Here is a 19,154-nt window from a genome sequence, read left to right as displayed (position 1 = left end):
GCAGCAACTGGAACTTTTTGCCTATTGAGAAAGCTAAAAAGTGTGAGTTCCTCCTGACCCATATCAACAAAAATCTCAACCATAAAAAAGAGACGTCTTCGTATTCAAGCAAATGACAACAGTAAGACCATGCATGTTGTTTTGTTGTATTTCCTCTGTAATCATGGGGAGGATATGAAGAAGTGGTATAATTCATCCACTTCTGCACTTCAGGCACAAGTTCCTTAGAATTGGAAGAGACCCTTAAAGGCCATCTAGCCCAGCTCCCCTGCAATAAAAAGGGACATTCACAGCTAGATCAGGTTGCTCACAGCCTGGTCATTAGTCATCCCAGAGGCAAAACACACACTGAATGATCTCTCCTTCAGTCATAAATCCTTGGAGACAACAGCATTGACACTGCATGTTACTGAAGCAGTAAAAGAAATTGCTCCTGTAACTCTCCTTGTGTTAAGTAAAATGATGATAAAAAGCAATGGAATGCTTTGGCAGGACACCAAAACCATCCTCCTTCCTTGATATCTGCTGCAATGGAACCTTCCACTGGAAGAAAGCCTCTGATGACTTGTCACCCCAGAGAGGTCAGCTTTAGAAGCAGGACTGCTGCACAATAGAATGAACTGGAGCTCCTTAGCATCTCTTACATCCAGGAGGGGTGTGATCAGACCCACCTATCACCTTCAGGTGCGCTTTCTGACACCTTGTCTGACTTCACTGTCACTGTGCCAGCATCCTCAGGCTTAACCTGCTTCATTGTCAGTGTGCAGCAATTGCCAACGTTCTTGATGTCATTGTAATTGTTGGTGTAAAGGAGGTTGCCATTCAGGAACCATTCCACGTCCTCGACATTATGGGACAGCTCGCAGGAGAAGACAGCAGAGCTCTCTTCTTCAATTTCTACATCCTGCAGGTGCTTTGTTACTTCTACATTGCGGGCTGTGGGGAAACAAGGTGAACTGTTACCACTGTTACTATAAATCATACTGGGATGTGGTAGAATGGTTGGACTAGATGATCTTTGTGTAATCATCTATGTGAAGATAATACATGTATAAAGTTAGCAGGAGAGAACGGCAGAAGTCAACCTCAAGAAGAGAAATCTGAGGTGAAATAGGACATGGAAGAGGCCACCCTCCCTGCTCATACCTTCAGCTGTCAGCGTGGCCTCAGTCTCTGCAATTCCTGCCTTGCACTTGTACACACCAGCATCATCGGGCTTCAGCTTCAGAATTCTGAGCTCTACTGAATGCTTATCCCTCTTGATCTTGTACTTCTCAGAGGGCTCGATGGGTGTGCGGCCCTTGAACCATTTCACAACCTTTGGAGAAGGCCTGAAGTCACAGGACAGGATGACAGAATGACGTTCCAAAGCTGTCTTGTCCTCCAACTTCCTGGTGATTTCTATATGGTAATCTGCAAAGCAGGGGTGGAAGAGAAGAAAGGATGAGGACAATTGGAAGAAGAGGAAAGTCTCTTGCGTGTATTCCATTCCAATTAATGTCAAGTTCACAATGGTTCTTTGAACGACTCTAAAGATAAAACAAACGATTGTCTATAGGGAATGCCATTGACTACATTTCTATGAAGTAATACTGTACAGTATCTACCAAATGCAAGGTCCAGCTCTTGTTCTGTGCTTATTAAATTGCTCCCAATTGTTGAGGCTTTTATTCAAATAAGAGTGAGTTGAAAATATAACAAGTACTTTAGGATGTGAATGGATAATCTTACGCTGGGGACAACAGCAGATAAAAAGCCTGCAAGTTTCTTTCAGATGAAATCAATGACAAACCGCACCAAATTTAGGTGCTACCAAACTTAAACTTGTCTAGTTCAGAAATACAATTAATTTCACCTGATTTGACTTCTTTGCTATAGCCAAGGACAAAACCTCAGCTCTGTAAATCTGAATAGTAAGCACATCACAGCTATTCAAACACATCTTTTACTGAGATGCAGCTGTCTCATTTAGTGTCCAACGACTTTGAACTGGAAATGGAGCAGACCAAAGCAGAATCTAAACATGGCTTCTACAAGGACTGATCAAATGCGGCCACCGTCAAATTCAAAGTATCTGATACAGAAGGATCACACTCACAGTCAGACAAAACCTCTTTGGAGAGGTGAACTGACTGCCCTGTTCACCCCCACTTTGGAAATAACTGCACTCATTTCCTACCTGCTCCCAGCAGTGTGGGATGGTGGGATAGCATCACACTTCCCACACTAAGCATCCCACCATGTCACTTGTTCCACCTAAACCTCAGTCCCAAAACAAAAGGGGAACTCGCTTCTGAACCCTCTTCACTTCATTTCAGATGTCTTATATGCTTGATCTCCAACCCACCCCCCACTCAGGAGAAAGACCCCCCGCTTACACCCTACCATCTTGTTGCATTCTGATGTTGTCATCAGCCTTCAGCTTGTTGTCCTCTTTGTACCACTGGGTCTGAACCTCATCGTGTGAAATCTCACAGACAAAAGATGCACTCCCATATTCATTCACTTCCACATCTTCCAGTGCTTTAACAATCTTGATATCTCCAGCTGTGAAACAGTAGAGATATATTTGTCAGGGTATTTCCAGAACTGAGTGCAGCATCTTTTCCTTACACATATTTGCATAGAAAATAAGTAGGATTATGTTTTATTCTAAACCATCATCCATTCCTGAGTCATTTCTCTCTTCAACACAGTCAATGCATTATTGCCCTTGAACTTAAAGACAGACCTACTAGCTACAATGGAGCTCCCTGCAAACAGTTTTCATGGAAACCAGAATCTCATTTATTCTAAAACCTTTCAAGCAAAATTAAGGGTAGAAAAACAATAGAACTGACTGAATCTTTAAGGTCATTTAGTTCCAGTCCCCCTGCTATAGGCAGGGACACCTCCCTCCACACCAACTCTTCTCCTCAGGGTCAAGGCTTCTCTCAAATCATTCTCCTCTAAGCCTGTGCCTGTGCTTGGGATTGCCCTGACCCAGGTGCAGGGCCTTGTACTTGGCCACACTCAAGTTCATGAGGCTGCCAAGGGCCCACCTCTCCAGCCTGTCCAGGTCCCTCTGAGTAGCATCCCTTCCCTCTAGCACATCAACAGCACCGCTCAGCTTGGTGTCATCTGCAAACTTGCTGAGGCTGCATTTGATTCCACTCTCCATGTTGCCTACAAAAATGTTAAATAACACTGGTCCCAACACCACCCTCCACCTGGACACTGAGCTATTGACTGCAGCTCTCTGAGTGTGACCATCCAGACAGTTCCCTATCCTGCAACTGGTCCATCCATCAAAATCATTTTTCTCCAGTTTGGTGACCAGGATGTCATGCAGGACGGGATCAAATGCTCTGCACAAGTCCAAGTAGATGATGTCAGTTGCTCTCCCATTATCCACTGATGCTGTTACTCCATCATGAAAGGCCACCAAGTTTGTCAGACATGGCTTGACCTTGATGAAGCCATATTGGTTACCACCAATTACCTCATCTTTATTTTCCAAACTATGCCAAGGAGAACTAGACAGAACTCTACAGTGTTGTGTCACTACAAACCTGTCTGAACCATTGGCTTCTCTGCATGCTCATCACTAGTCTCTCCTTAGCTTGTGTGCCTACAAACAATGTATGGGGAATGTCAGCCACAAATCTTACCTAGGGGACATCTTTGCTTCAAAATCCTTTGAACATCACACAATCCCTTTTAACTCTCCAGGTCTGCATTTAGTTATGTCAGAATCAGGCCATATTTCTGTGCTGCTATATCCCTTTCCTTCTGAAGGGCCTGGATACAACTTGGATTAACCTCAGGAGAAGAGTTCCTGCATAGAATCATAGATTTACCCAGGTTGGAAAAGACATTGAAGATCATCAAGTCCAACCGCAGCCTAACCAGTACCCTAACTCTAAAAACCCTACACTAAATCATATCCCTGAGTACCACATCCAAAAGGCTCTTAAACACAACCAGGGATGGTGATTCAACCACCTTTCTGGGGAGCCTATTCCAGTACCTAAAATCTCTAGTATCTAAATCTCTCTAAAAGAGCACAGGTATTAATCTGACCAGAAAGGTTCCTGTTTGTTCATAAAATGAGCCTTTTCCGCTCCATCTTGCATAGGTCACTGGGCACAGGGTAGCTGGGAGACCACAGAAAAAGTGGTTCTGTGAGCAATAGGGAAACTACTGCCTAATCCAACTCCTCCAATCTCTGCGCTCTGCCAGCATGTCTAAATAGGGTGGCAGATACACACAGGAGATAAATATTTCCACTTCCCTCAGCCAACACTGCTCTGAATTTCTATGGGACACACAGTTAGATGAAAAGGCATTTGACAAAGAAGGAAATGAAAGAGTTTAATCTGCTGTGTCATTCTCTCGGTAGCCAGAATAACTAACCCTCGCCAGTGTTAGTTCAAAGAATAGGCAGATTTTATCTCCTGACATGAGCAGTAATTCAAAGAAGCTGGTATATGATCCAGTATCCTGCATATTCACTGCAGGCAGGCAAAGACATTATGAGATAAGGGAGATCTACACATCACTTGTTATGAACACCTCATAAAGATAAAACCACACACAAGAGGAGAGTTTAGGAAGAGGACCACTCTTGGACTACTTTCCAAGAGGCATCAATTAGTAACTCTCTTCGCTCATTTTTCACACTACTCCACAGTGTCCTCCTGAGCCCCCTTACTCCTGTTGCCAACTGCTGATGCAGGGAATCCTGAGGAACCAAGGATTCATAGTTGTTCCATCAGTAGTCCTTGGTCAGCTCTCCCTCCCTGCCCCTTCTGTTTTGATCCCACTAACCAAATTTTAGTTAGTCTGAAAAGAGGATGGAAACCTCCGCAGCAATTAGTTTCTAAATATCTTGCAATGGGCAGCTTGTAGGAGCCCCATCTCAATGCCCACAGCACAGGAGGCAGGACTGCTTAGCCCATGCACTAGTGCATTTACCAGCACAGATGTAAGCCCAGATCTATGCACACCAAATACAGGCTCTCAGTTTGCACAAGGAGGCATCCATGGAGCTGAAGTATTAGGCAGATATTGTGGTGGGGCAGCAGTTATTGAGACGCCAGACAGAAAGGACACAGATAACGTGGCAACTCAGCTTTACCATTATGACTGATGATGGAACATCTAATTTCACTGCTCAAAAGAGAACTTCCATATAACTGGAAAGAATGAAATTCACAGGGGAAACCACACACAGACACACACAGAAGCAATACAAAGGAGATGAAGGATGGTTCACATACTAGTGATTCACTCTGAGACGCAAGCAAATGAAAGAGTATCCCCAACCATTTGCCTCCTGAAATGCTAAGTATATAAACTCATTGCTGTGATAACTCTGCCAGACGTGAGTCATACACTGTAAAACCTTATGGGGTCAATCAGTTTAACTTCATAAATTCATTACACCAACAAAAACAGACCATCGTGTCCAGGCTGGTTCATTTCAGCTCTTCAAAGCTGTTGGTAAAACTGCCTGAGAGCTGAAATGCTTACCAGCAAAAGCTAAAAACTGTAAATCAAATGTAATAGGCTGGCTTTGTCTACTGTATAGAAATGATGCCTGAAAAAAAGAAAATAAAAAAGAACGTAAACCAGAACAAATGGAATGGCTACATAAAACAGCCAGTACTGAAACAGCAACCCAACCTGGTTGCAGAATGAGAGAGAAAATGAGAGTTCACCAAAGTCATGGGACAGGACACATGTTCATGTTCATGCTAACACTGAACCCAAGTGGCCACATGAGGACAGCATCTAGTAGGAAATCAGAAAAAAGCATCCTTTCATACGTCCCTTGGGAAGGTGGCATCTACCAGGGCACAGCAGACCCATGTGTTCAGTAACAAGTCTGATGCTTCAGAGCCCAATGATGAGCTACAAACTGGGGTTTAACCAATGCAACACATGGAGGGAAAATCTGTCTTGAGCATAAAGAAGAAAGAGAAAGGTATCCAAAAGGACTAACCAAGAAATGCCCAAACTGCCCATGAAGCATTTCTTCCCGTGGTGCAAAATACCACAAGAGGATTTATTTGCTCTTTCAGTTAAACATAAAATGAACCTTTAGGGTAGCTGATGTCTTGTCTTAGGCTGCTCAGCATGTGGATGTTCCCTGATCTTCATATTCACACTTGTGAATAATGAGACTTCTCTTATTTCCCTGGGAAGTAATGCCCACTTTTTTACTTTGACAGAGCTCCTTCCCATCCTAGAAGGGAAAATATCAAGTCAGATCTCCATTAGTCCTTCCATCTCTGCACTGAGCAAAGGGAGCCTTCAGATCTATGCTTAATTCACCCACTCCCCTAGAATTAATGGAACTGTGCTTACTGGAACATATGCTGAAGCTTAAGCACAGTGCAGTGTTTTCAACATGAAGGAATGGCTATAGAACATGCATAAATTCTGGCTGACCTATGACAGCTTAAAGCACTGCGGAGGACTGTTAACAAGCCTGTTTGGACATCACCTTGAATAAATGACGTTATCCCCAAGTAAGGGAAGGAACAGCTGAGCACCAGGGCGGTACACAAAGTGCCAGAGCAAATTCTCACACTGTCAGGTGCAAAGAAAACTGAGATTTCACCCCAAAAACCCAGTTCACAACAAGGCTACAAAATCCCGGCTGAGAATTTCTGTGTTAGACTTGAAGCTCAAGACTGTACTGTAGTTCAACCAACAATATTTTGTGCAGCATGACCTAAAAAGTTCACAATAAAACCAAAACAAACTTCAATTTCAACTTGATAAATGAACTCAGGACATAATAACAAAGAGTGCTGATCTGGGCAAATAAAAGAGCATAAAGAAAAGAGAGCAGTGAAAAAGCTATCAAGGAAAAGCTCAGACTCGCATCCCTTGGAAGTGAAATTAAAGGCTCTCATTCATTTCCAGAGAAGTCAGAAAGGAAAATACCATTACATGCCATACCTTGAACCACTTGACGTCCATGTTGGGCCTGGACAGCTCACACTCAAATGTGACCTTGTCCTTCTCAATGACGCTACTGTCTGCCAATGGTTTGCTGATTTTCACAGGCAATTCTGAGAAGGAGAAAGAAGAATGTGGATTTAGTTGGGAACTTAGTTTTGTTCATAACCAGGTCCATGGGTGCTGTTAAATGGATCCTTCCAGATGGAAAAAACATTTCAGGTGGCCTCCTAGATTTTACCCCTTTTTGTGTTGCACGCAAGACTGAAAAAAAAAATTACTTCTGCAAAGTTCTTCTTGTCATAAGGAAACAAATATTTGGGGAATGGCAGAACCAGGTAAAATTTTCCTTCACGTCAAGAAAGTATAAATTTCACTCTCATGCTCTTGGTGTGGTTTCTGCTATGATTATTTGGACTAATTAAGCTTCTCCCTGATGAAAGCCTAGAAGTATATCACAAGAAGGACCAACTTACCCGTGACCTTTTATTTGTCTTACTCAAGCATCTCCTCCTGACCAAAACTGACAATAAAAGATTCAGCCAGACTACAGGTTTGAGCAGCTGAGTTGTTTCTAGGATCTCCTGCAATCTCAAGCTTGGAACACACACTTGTCTTTTGACTAAGTGTCTCTTATAGTGCAGTAAAACAACAGGTTTTCACACAGCGATTCCTCATTTACCTTGATCTGAAATCATTCTCAAACCATGTGGGATCAGTCCAGGGAGAAGGGGAGGAGAGGGGAAGGGAAAGGGGAAGTCCACAGTCCTCTAAAATCAGGCTTCTTAGCCTAAAGCTCAACAGCAAATAGCAGTCCACTTCCCCACATTGCTAGACTCCGAGCATTTAAAGAACATCAGCTGACCTCATTATGAGCTCTAACATAGCCAAAGGAATTCATATATTCAAATATTCTCTTGAGTGATGAGAAATATGGAGCATAACTTCAGACTTCTGCTGTTAAACTCTCACTTCTATCATAAACCAGAGTAAGAGTTCAATGCTGTTTTAGATGGAGGACTCATATTTTAAATAACTCATCTCATTAAGGCTTGGATTCCCTACTACAATTAGTTAAATTCCAGTTTGGATCATGCTTCACCTTGGATCACTTAGGGCTTCAGCCACTTATTGGAACTAACTCAATTTGTCTACAGAGAAGCTGTTTTCTATAGCAACAATAAGCTGTGATTGCAACTGGATGTCGGGAGAGCACAAATCCCGCAGTTATCCTGTACCAACATCCTCTCCTTCCATCAGAACAGCAAGTTTTTAAACCAGACTCATGCAAGCTTGCATGACACACCTTGTGTAAAACTGTTGGCAGCCATCAGGACAGCCAGTTGCTTCCTGTATAGACACTGTTCCATCAGTTTTGGTTTTTTGTCTCGCTAGAACAACAGCCAGTGTCTGAAAACTCCCACAACTGAAGCAACCACGCTGATATACCGCAGTCACTGGAGGTGCTCAAGAGCCACGGGTATGTGGCACTGGGGACGTGGTTAGTAAGTCCAGTGAGGGTGGGCTGGGTTGGACTCAGCTATCTCAGTGGTCTTTTCCAGCCTTGGGTGCAACTTGTAAGAGGGAATGAAGCAGCAAACTGCCCAGCACTGAGCTGCATTCTTCTGACACATGGTATCAGTGAACTGCTGTATTTCCCTATCTTCTCTGGAGCTATTGATCTAACCTAACTGAAAAAGTAAGCCTGAACCTAGATATAAATCAGGATCATAGTCACCCATGGTTGCTTATATATTCAGAAAGACACTCCAGAGGGTAATTCAGCGCATCTAGAAATTAAAGTAGAAGTTCCTTAGTCAAAAATATTCCACAGCCAGATTTTCACCTCGCTACCACTACATTAAAAAGGAGAATCCAACTTGTGGTGTGGGTCATTGATGTTGTTCCGGGGGGAATTGTGGCTGTTCCATGCCCACAGGGTAGAAGACAGCCAGTCTTCCTCTAAGCCACATAAAAAGCTGCTTAGTGCTCCCAAAGCGAATGCTCACCAGTTGTTTCCAACTTGAAGGTCATCTTCTGGCCAGCAGCCTCGCAGATGTATTCTCCAGCATCTTTCTTCTCCAGCTGCTCCACAACCAGACGCCGTGTTTTGCCCACAGATTCCATTCTGAACTTTCTGGAGGAGGCAAGCAGTCTTCCATCCTTGTACCATTTTACTTCTGTTGGATCCTGTGCTACTTCACAGCTGAGGGAGGCACTTGCTGCCAGGGCAGCACTCACCTCTTTCTGCACCTGCTCCTGGTTTATAAACACAGGTTTTGGCTCTGAGGGAAGAAAAGAAAAAGTATTGACTGAGGGACCGAAATGAGACCAACTTGCAGGTTTGTATGTACAGGTTGGAACAGGTTTAGGTTACCACTTGTGCCCAAACTAATAGCCTTCACTAGAGAATATCAGCTCTTCTGTTGAAACAAAGTGTCAAATCTAGGCAAGAAAGAACCTAGGAACTGAAGGAACCAAGAGGGTCCTTGAACACCAGTCCCATGGTTGCAAGTCACTATGCAAACATATTGAACCCAAAAGAACATCTGTCCTGCAGGCAACCAAAACCTCAGTTCCTTTTACTTAAGACCCACTGTGAAACATCAAAACACATAAACATGTGATAGTCAAACCACTGACTGCCTTTTCATGACCCAGAACAGTACTCCTGGCTTCCTGAACAGACTCCTCATGGCCTCTACCATTGCCACAACTGTGACTGTCAAAGGCACAAAGGAAATATGCTCACCAACGCAGTCCTTTGTTCTTTGTGTGTGATTTGCAGATATCTATCTTACTTTGAGCTCTGGCAATAGTCAGCTCTACCAGGTCTCTTACTGTGAGTAGCAGACTCACCTATCCAGATGCAGCCTCCAACATAAAGGCATAGTAAAAAGGCAGTGTACTACTAGGAGAAGTTCCTGCTTCTCCTGCCATGAAAGGCTGCATGTAGAACATGCACTCCAGCCTCACTGCACATACTTATCTTAGTCAAATGTTTCGGTGAACAAGAATTACAGTTTGGGATCTCAGGCACAGGAGAGATTTGAATAATATCTTGAATATTACTTCCACTGTACATATATTACTAATTATTGCTCTACAGACAGACTGAAACAGGTCTTTGTGTCATACTGAAACCAAATACTTTCTACAAACCCAGGCAATCAAGTCTAGGGAAAAAACCTCAGCACAGACTACAGTGATCCAGGTGCAGTATAATAGAAACTAGATTTTACTTTACTGTTCTCTGCTGTATTTCATACAACACCTGTCTTACCTGTGACATGAATCTTGAAGGTGAGTTTCTGGCCAGCAGCCTCGCAGCTGTACTCCCCTGCATCTTTCTTCTCCACCTGGCTCACCACCAGCCGACGCTGTTTGCCCTCTGACTCTACCTTGAACTTCTTGCTCGAGGTGATCAGTTTCCCCTCCTTTTATCACTTGACCTCTGTGATAAAATGTTTGCTCATTAAGACCAGGATGTGGTAGCATTGTGGTGGAGTGCTTGTTCATTAGGACCGGGATATAATGGTGGAATATGGAGGCCACAAAGGTTGCAGAACACTCTAATTTTATGGGTAGATTGTGTACTCTGCGTAGTTACAGGCAAAGCGCGCCCCGATGGATACAAAGTTCCACGGAAGGACCAACCAAGGAACGACACACCAAGTCGCACGATCACAACCGACCAATTAAAGGACAATACGCTCAGGATGGACAATACAAAAGAAGTTGCAAGGGACGGGACGGCGCGGCAGTTGGAGGAACAATAATCCCCCTGTCGCCCAGCGCTGAATTGCCTTTTAGTTTTACCCGCTACAATTAATAAAAGTTTATAATTGGAACATTATTGGCTCATTGCTTATAAATTGATGACAACCTCCATCTTCTCCTGGGCCACCTCGCAGCTCAGCGTGGCATTTTTCTGTTGTTGCAGCCTTCACCACCTTCTGTACCTTCTCCTTGTTTGTAAATACAAATTCTGGCTCTGAAAAGAGAGAGATACATTAGTTTGGCCTCTTGAAAGAAGAGCAGGTTTTGGGGAAGGAGTCAGAAAAATGAATCAGTTCTCCCAGTCTGATGCCCCAAGAGAATGATGTGGAGAGAAGTTGTGCAATTTATGGATGCCCCATCCCTGAAAACATTCAAGTCTAGGCTGGATGGGTGTTAGAGCAACCTAGTCTCAAAGAATGTGTTCCTTTCCAGGACAGAGATTGGAACTGGATGATCCTCCAGGTCCCTTCCAACAAAAGGCATTCTGTGATGCTTCTTGTATGACTCTCATGACTCTTTCGTCCCCTAGCTGCCATTTACTTATGTCTTCAAAACATCAACTTATACAAAACATTCCTGTAGTATTCTCTCCCATGCTAAATGAGCCCTTCCAAGACAAAAACATGTTACATAGAGCACACCCCCTAGTGCTTGACACAAAGCCCCTGTTCTGAAACTTCCTGAGACGCAGCTGCATTGCAGAGTTGTTCTAGTGGTACAGGCACGTGGGAATGGAGAAGTGCAATCAGAACTTTCTTGTCTATGGCCTCATTCCCACAGCAAAAGGAAATTCCTGAAGATTTTAAAAGATGGAGCTGCCTCACAACTGTATTTAGAATAATTTGTTCAATTTCCTCATCAGAAATTAACCACCCCAAAGTTCAGCTCCAAAAATTTTAAGCATAGCAGGGAAAACTTACAAACTAATGACCGTTTTCTAAAACATTCTAGAATGAAAGGCCAAAATGTGTTCTCTCTCACCTGTGACATGAATCTTGAAGGTGAGTTTCTGGCCAGCAGCCTCGCAGCTGTACTCCCCTGCATCTTTCTTCTCTACCTGGATCACCACCAGCCGACACTGTTTGCCCTCTGACTCCACCTTGAACTTCTTGCTCGAGGTGATCAGTTTCCCCTCCTTGTACCACTTCACCTCCATCTTCTCCTGGGCCACCTCGCAGCTCAGCGTGGCATTTTGAGTCAGTGCAGCCTTCACCTCCTTTTGTACCTTGTCCTTGTTTGTAAACACGTCTTCTTTCTCTGCAGGGACATCACAACAGTCACACCATTTTGCTGTAGTCTGCTGCAGAGCTTACTCCAGTTCCCCATTTTCATTATACTTGCCCTTCACAGGGACCATCATGATGCCTCATTAAGACAGGAAAATACTTTCCCCTCTATTTTGCCTTGGGAAATGAATAGGCATATCATTTCATATCATATCATAAATCTAAACATTTCGCAGTCTGATAGCAGATTTGGACATGAGATTTAGAACACCTGCATGCACTGCTGAACCTCCTCCCTTCTCTTTGTTTCTTCTGATGTCTCTCTACATTTCCAGTAAATCAGAAGGGAATGGCCCTCTAGAACAGGTTGCCCAAGGAGACTGTGGATGCTCCATCCCTGCAGGCATTCAAGGCCAGGCTGGATGTGGTTCTGGGCAGCCTGGGCTGCTGGTTGGCAACCCTGCACATAGGAAGAAGGGGGTTGGAACTGGATGAGCACTGTGGGCCTTTGCAACCCAGGCCATTTATGAGTCTGATTAGTGGCATTTTCCACCTCATTGTGTCATTCAAATTTTGTAACCAGATCTCATCAAACACCTCCCCTTTTCTCACTCCTTGCATGCCTGGTGTGCTCTTGCACTGTAACCCTGCAGACACCAGCTGACTACAAGAGCTGCACAAGTTACCCTCCTTGCCTATTGTTTGTTGCAGTAATTCATTCCTGGATGGAAAAGCACATGTAGAAAAGTGTTGCTATGACACTAGATGACAAAGAAAGTCCTATAGCCAAAATGTTTTGCACCAGAGAGGCTGTAAGTTGATCCTCCAAATGCAAGACACACAAAATGAAGTGTTCCTTTATCTCTGGGATTCCAAGCATTTTCTCACCTCTGACTTTCACTTGGAATGTTGCTTTGTCATCTTTTGTTTCACAGCTGTAGCTCCCTTGGTCTTTCAGGGTCACATTTTTGACCATGAGCTTGCGGTGCGTCCCCTGGGAGATGATGGTTGTCCTCTGGTCCTGCTTCACCTCTATTTGATCTTTCTTCTATACGACAGCTCCGCTTGCAGCTGACACCTCACACACCAGCTCCAGGTCTTCAGAAGGACTGACTGATATTTCTGGAGTCGTTTTGGACTTGCTGACAAAATTAATGGCTTCATCTGAAAAAAAAAAGAGAAAGTGGTTTACATCCTGACTCAGGCTTATTCAGCACAGCATTAAGATACAGTTAGAACTGATTGTAATGTCTCTGCTCATTACATCTGGGGGATCAAGTTTCACCTCTGGAGGTACTCACATACAAACGTGTGCTTGATTCTCCTGTGTAAGGAAAGAGTAAGTTCTATGCAGACAGTTCTTATTTCTTCTAATCAATTCTGTATTCTGCACATGTTCTTCTGAAGCTAAAATGAAGGCAGCTAAGTAACCTGTTTGCAATACATGAACAAACCAATTCAACACCTTGTCTCTAAGCTAACAAGCAGCGTTTGATGAGCACATCAGTATTTCATGCCCTTCATTCCATCCAGACTGTATTGGCAATAACTATGCTGGTATTAACAAGGATAGCAATTACAAGCAAAATGGTAGAAATACAGAAGATATAAGGAAAAGGGAACTCACCAGAGCTGAGGCGATCCTCCCTGGTGAGCGATCTCCAAGAGATGCTGCCTCAGTGAGGGTCAGCCCTTAAATGAGGTCTCAGAGGAGGTGGAGTCGAACTCCACCCCTCCAGGGAGCACAGCTACATAACTTTCACCTGTGCTCCCACAGCTGACCCCACACTTGCCTCAGCTGATCAATCAGTGGTTCACATTGTGATCTCCCATACACTCCACCCCTTCACAACGTGAACCAATGATTAGGTGAGTTCCCCTTATTACAGAGACCCAATCACGACGCTGATACAATCTCCCATCGCATTAGATGTTGATATTATTCAAATGATGATGATTGGATGGGTGTTTATGATCTTCCATGGGCCAGTGCTTGATAGATGTTACCGGAGACAAATCATCTTGAAGTGCAGGTCCGTCTGCGTTTCATCAGTCCAGAGTAATGGTCCTAGAGGCTTAGAATCAATCTTAAGGGGAGTAATATAGATGTTTCAAGGGTACTAGGAGGGGAAGATCCGCCCTCCAGGGCAAGATACAGGCCATATTCTTATCTTGGGTCAATACTTCTGCTTGTACTGGATTATGTCCCGGCCTCCGATACCATACCCTCTGGCCAGATATCTGTGGCTGTATAACTATATCTGGCACCAGAGGAGGAGTCTTGATCTGCCATAGGGACATAATAGGTGTTCCTTTAGCAAAAAAGGCCGGAGTATTGACCACGATGTCAGTAGGCCATGTACCTATCACCGAGGGGGTGACTGAACCTCCCACCTCCAATAATCTCCCCCAAGGTGCAAGTAGGCCACACCATTTGGGTCCTACCTGCACCTTCCAAGGCCAATTTATCTTATGGATTCCCGGTTCTAAATTCTCAGGGGCAGGGAGCAGAAGATTATTTTCAGTACCAACCTGCGGTTTTACCTTATTATCGGTGCCTGTAATTTGGATCCTAAGAGGGGAGGCCCATTGTTACCTCGATCTGGTAACCTGGAGAGTCAAGTCCCTTTGTGAATGTGTATCGACGGCCCCGACCAAGTCACAGCTGTTTGTTACACCATTATGGTGAGCGGTAAAATGGCGTTTATTGGAATGTGAGGGTCCCTTATATAGGTATCCAGTTTCATCCTTATCTTTTTTACATATGCATGACCCAGCAGGGGAGGGCCTATCACGTTACATCCCGAGGGTCCGATTTCGCCTAATACAACATCTCCCTCTCCCCATGCTTAACAAAACCATGCCCCGTTACAACGCAAGCTCCAATCCTAATCCTAGTATATAAAAGTGTTAGTACTTATATAAATTTTTGTGGTGAGTTATTTAAAAAGTGACGTAAACATGCAGAGGTATGTGGTGCAGTGTCTAATAATGTTAGTGGTTCTTTAGTTAGTATTTTCAAGGCATCTTGGGCTATATTATACAGTTCATCCTTCTGCTCAAAGCTTCTCGTATATCTGCTGGAACTCCATTTTCTCATTCAAAGTCCTTGCACCTGTGCCTCTTGAGCCAGCAGCAGGAAATCTATTGCAGCTCTTTTCTGTAAAACAGCATGCCTGAAAGAAAAGTACTCAGCTTTCGATTAGTTTTCTGTTTCTCCCAGACCGCCCTTTTGGGTGATCACTGCATCAGATTTTACTTTTCTCGATGGGATCCATAAAATTTTTCCCGATTCTCTGTCCTTTATTGTGGCATAACCTCTTCGTTCAAAATGACTGATTGCATAACATGCTGTGCCAATACTTCTGCCTGCTGGGCTACCAGGATCCTACCTCTGTGACCCTCCCCCTCCCCAAGGACACGTATCTTGTCCTTCAGGAGACGGTTGGCCCTTTCCACAATTCTTGTCCCTGGGAATTCCCAGGGATGCCTGTTGAATGAGATATTCCCCAATGCTCCTTAAGTAGATCTTGAGATGAAGCACGAGCCATTGTCTGTCTTGATGTGTTGCAGCACACCAAGGACCACGATGGCAGTGGCCCAGTGTCGCTGAGCTGCAGGGGACTTAAATGTTAACATAACCATCACTCAATCAAAACCTTCACTGATAATACACTAAACAGAAGATTACATGTAACGTCATAATTTTTTGAGTTGACATATACACACTCATTCAAGCATTCATTTTAGACAATTCTATAAATGAAAATTCCTAAGCTAATGTATTATTACTTATCGATAACTATGAGGTGGCAAACCACCAAAAGGAGAGAGAAGGAACACAGTAGTGGTGGATGCGATAGGCAGTGCCAGCAGGGCGTCCCCTGCTTCAAAGTGCACTTTGCCTTTCTCACCCATCACAGATTCTCTCCTGTGCAGGCTTTTTCACATGTACTCCATATATGCATGGCCAGTGCATGATACAGAGCCCAGATGAAACACCTGTTCTTAAAAGATAACAAACCACTATATTAGATCTCTCTACAATACAAACTACTCAGAAAAGTTATTGACAGCTATAGTCACTTATTTCTATTGTTACAAAAATCATCTATGGGTAATATAGTAAGTCTTGATGCAGTATAGAGTGAGATGCACCTGTAACTGTCAGAAAACAAATATCTTTGCACTGCTGTGTGCACATTGCATTCAGCCCACTACGGGCAAAACTCATCCTGGGATCTTCAGATCCTGCTCTAGTACGGCTGCCACCACTCCATCCAACTCCACCACCACAATTCCCCCTCCATACAATTTCAAGCTCCATCAACAAATTTGTCCAAGAACCCTACCCTAGTTCCCTCAATATGTATATTATTGGGAGAAAATGAAGGCATTCTTGCTCCGACTAGCAAGAGATACTTCTAATGTCTTGCTTTTGTCCCCATTCAGAAGTAACGATTTGTTTACTTTCGCAAGCGGCGGAGCCGAGGGGCGGGGGGTAAGCAGTGAGGGGGGGGGGCAGCGCGGGGGTTTGCATTCTCTTGCTGGCACTTAAACTTCTCTGGCTAGAGCAGGTCACATTCAATATTTTAACTCACTGTTCTTCTGTAACCTTTTTCCCGTTTTTTGTTTTTTTTTTTTTTTTTTTTTTTTTCACAATTCCACTACTCGAACCCTCAATTACACTTCCATGTAACATTAATAATTCCACTTCCATATAGCATTCATGTTTACACATCCCTATAACATTAACAGTTCCATACACCATTTGCATTTATACTTTCACATACCATAAACATTTAACAATCACAAAGACAGTGACAATAATCAATACAGTTTATCCTAAGCATTCTTCCTCTCCTCCAAGTTGTCAGCAGGAGTTTAACCGACTCCAACTCGGGCTGCCGTGGCTCGCTCGTCAGCTGGTCTTGTTTCTGCTTCAGAGGCTCCACTCGAGCCCGGGGCCCCCTGACCGGGCCCCCAATTAACGATAAAAAGGAATGCCTCCCTTATCTTTGACCAATCCGAGATTTGGTCGCTCTTGTTCTCCCCTCTCCCTCCCCCCAGGTAGAGCTGGACCAGCAGGGTTATGATGACTAGGAACGCCTCCGCCTCCGCCCCCGCTGATGCGGATTGGCTTCCATCTTGGTTAGTCCTATCCACCCCGCCCCACGGGGCGGAACCACACCCACAACACATCCCATCTCGAGGAAGGGACCCATCCTCCCGCCCCTGCTCACTCCCCTTCTCCACCCCCAAGGATGGGCGAAGGAACGCAGGTTGCTTTGGATACCGTGATGGGGCCTCCGAGGAAGGCTTCTCCTGGTCAAGAGATAAGGATGTGGAATGTGTGGAATGCTGCTGGACGGGGCCATCTGCTCGTTGTTCAGCCGGAGTGATGGGTGCGGTCGGGATGGCTCGCGCCACCTTGTCTTTGTCTTTCAAATCCTCACATCTGCAAGAGAAAAAGCCTCCCGACCCACATTCCGCCGTCCCAACCTGAGTTTCAGTCTTCCCCTCTTTCCGAGCCGTTTTCAATGCCCGTAGCACCAATGCCCACGTTTTGAGCTCAGAAGCTTTTTGCTCATTCATTGCGCGCTCAAAGAGCGAAAAAGTTAAAGAGTCCCACTTATTGTGATCCAAAATCACCCGAGGAGAGGAAAGCTCCCTCTCCTTTTCAAGACAACTAATGACGACTGCAATGTCCTTCTTAGAAGGCGTAGCTTTCCTACCATAGTAGGTTTTACAAAGTTGCAATACTACTCTAATGACGGAATACATTTACCCAGAGACCTGAAGTCTTCCTGGTCTTCTACGAACTATCGGCCGTAGGATAGGCGCAGCGCTGCATTCCCCTTTGCACCCCACCGAGAGTGCTTCCACGGGCTCGAACCGTGGATACCGCGTCCGTCAGCGCGGTTTTAGCCGTCGCACACTCACCTCCAGGACTTTTCCTCACACGGGGCACCATTTGTTACCTCGATCTGGTAACCTGGAGAGTCAAGTCCCTTTGTGAATGTGTATCGACGGCCCCGACCAAGTCACAGCTGTTTGTTACACCATTATGGTGAGCGGTAAAATGGCGTTTATTGGAATGTGAGGGTCCCTTATATAGGTATCCAGTTTCATCCTTATCTTTTTTACATATGCATGACCCAGCAGGGGAGGGCCTATCACGTTACATCCCGAGGGTCCGATTTCGCCTAATACAACAGCCCATATAGTTTGTAACATTTTCAGGGCACTGGGTCTGCCATCCCGAGGTCTTTCATTCAGGTCCCACACGGTTTCATATAATCTTTTTGTCCACCCCTGCAGGGACTGAGAGTCTGTTTTCAGGGCAGCCTTAAGGATACCATTATAACGTTCAATAAGGCCTGCCCCTGTTGGGTTATATGGCAGGTGGAATCGCCATTCAATGTTGTTTTCTTCTGCCCAGCGCTGTATCATCGCTCCAGTGAAGTGAGTCCCTTGGTCACTCTCGATAACTTGAGGTGTCCCGTATGCAGACATCAGTTTAGTAAGTGCCTTAATTGTGTATGCTTGATTTGCCTTTGGTACAGGATAGGCTTGCAGCAGTCCACTTACAGTGTCAACGCAGGTCAGGGCATATCTCGCCCCCTCAGACCGAGGGAGGGGCCCAATGTAGTCGACCTGCCATCTCTGAAAAGGACTATATCCTCTAGCAATGTGGGATGTTGTTTCAGGCAACGGTCTCGGTCTCATCTTTGAGCAAGCATCGCAATCCTGACATGCTTGAACGATATCAGATAGTTGTACAGGCAGCCCCCATGCTTTAGCAGCTGCCCACATTATCTTCTGTCCAGCATGCCGTAGCTTCTGATGTAACCAACGGGCAATATTTTCAGATTGTGAATTCTCAATCCATCGGATTCGGGCCAGTGTGTCAGCTTCATCATTTCCTGGTGACTGCAAGGGTTGATGACCAGAGACATGGTAGACACATACTGTCCTGTTTTTGACCGTATTCCAAATGTCTACCCACATGTCTTTACCCCAAATCGGTCGGGCGTGGATAGTCCATTCCTGGGTAGCCCATTGCGTAATCCACAGAGTGAGCCCCCGGTACACAGCCCAACTATCTGTACAGATGTTCAGGACGCCGTCACCAGGTTCTTTAGTTATAACCATCCACACGGCTCGCAATTCTGCCCATTGGCTGCTTTGACCATC

General features: G+C 44.7%; 1 protein-coding gene across 1 annotated transcript; it reads right to left on the bottom strand.

Moving 5' to 3' along the window:
* Nucleotides 1-661: 661 nt before the first annotated feature.
* LOC146758106 (myosin-binding protein C, fast-type-like) lies at nt 662-17,552 on the bottom strand. The gene is made up of 3 exons (XM_085518672.1): nt 17,460-17,552; nt 1,147-1,300; nt 662-936 (listed from the first exon to the last, which is right to left on the bottom strand). Exons 1-3 carry the CDS (start codon nt 17,550-17,552, stop codon nt 662-664), a joined length of 522 nt encoding a protein of 173 aa, XP_085374798.1.
* Between the last annotated feature and the right edge of the window lie 1,602 nt (nt 17,553-19,154).

This window comes from Coturnix japonica, chromosome 17, assembly GCF_054131305.1.
Source record: "Coturnix japonica strain WE chromosome 17, WE-NBRP24, whole genome shotgun sequence".
Classification (NCBI taxonomy): domain Eukaryota; kingdom Metazoa; phylum Chordata; class Aves; order Galliformes; family Phasianidae; genus Coturnix; species Coturnix japonica.
Note: the sequence above shows the minus strand (reverse complement) of the source record. Positions and strands in the feature narration are given on the sequence as shown.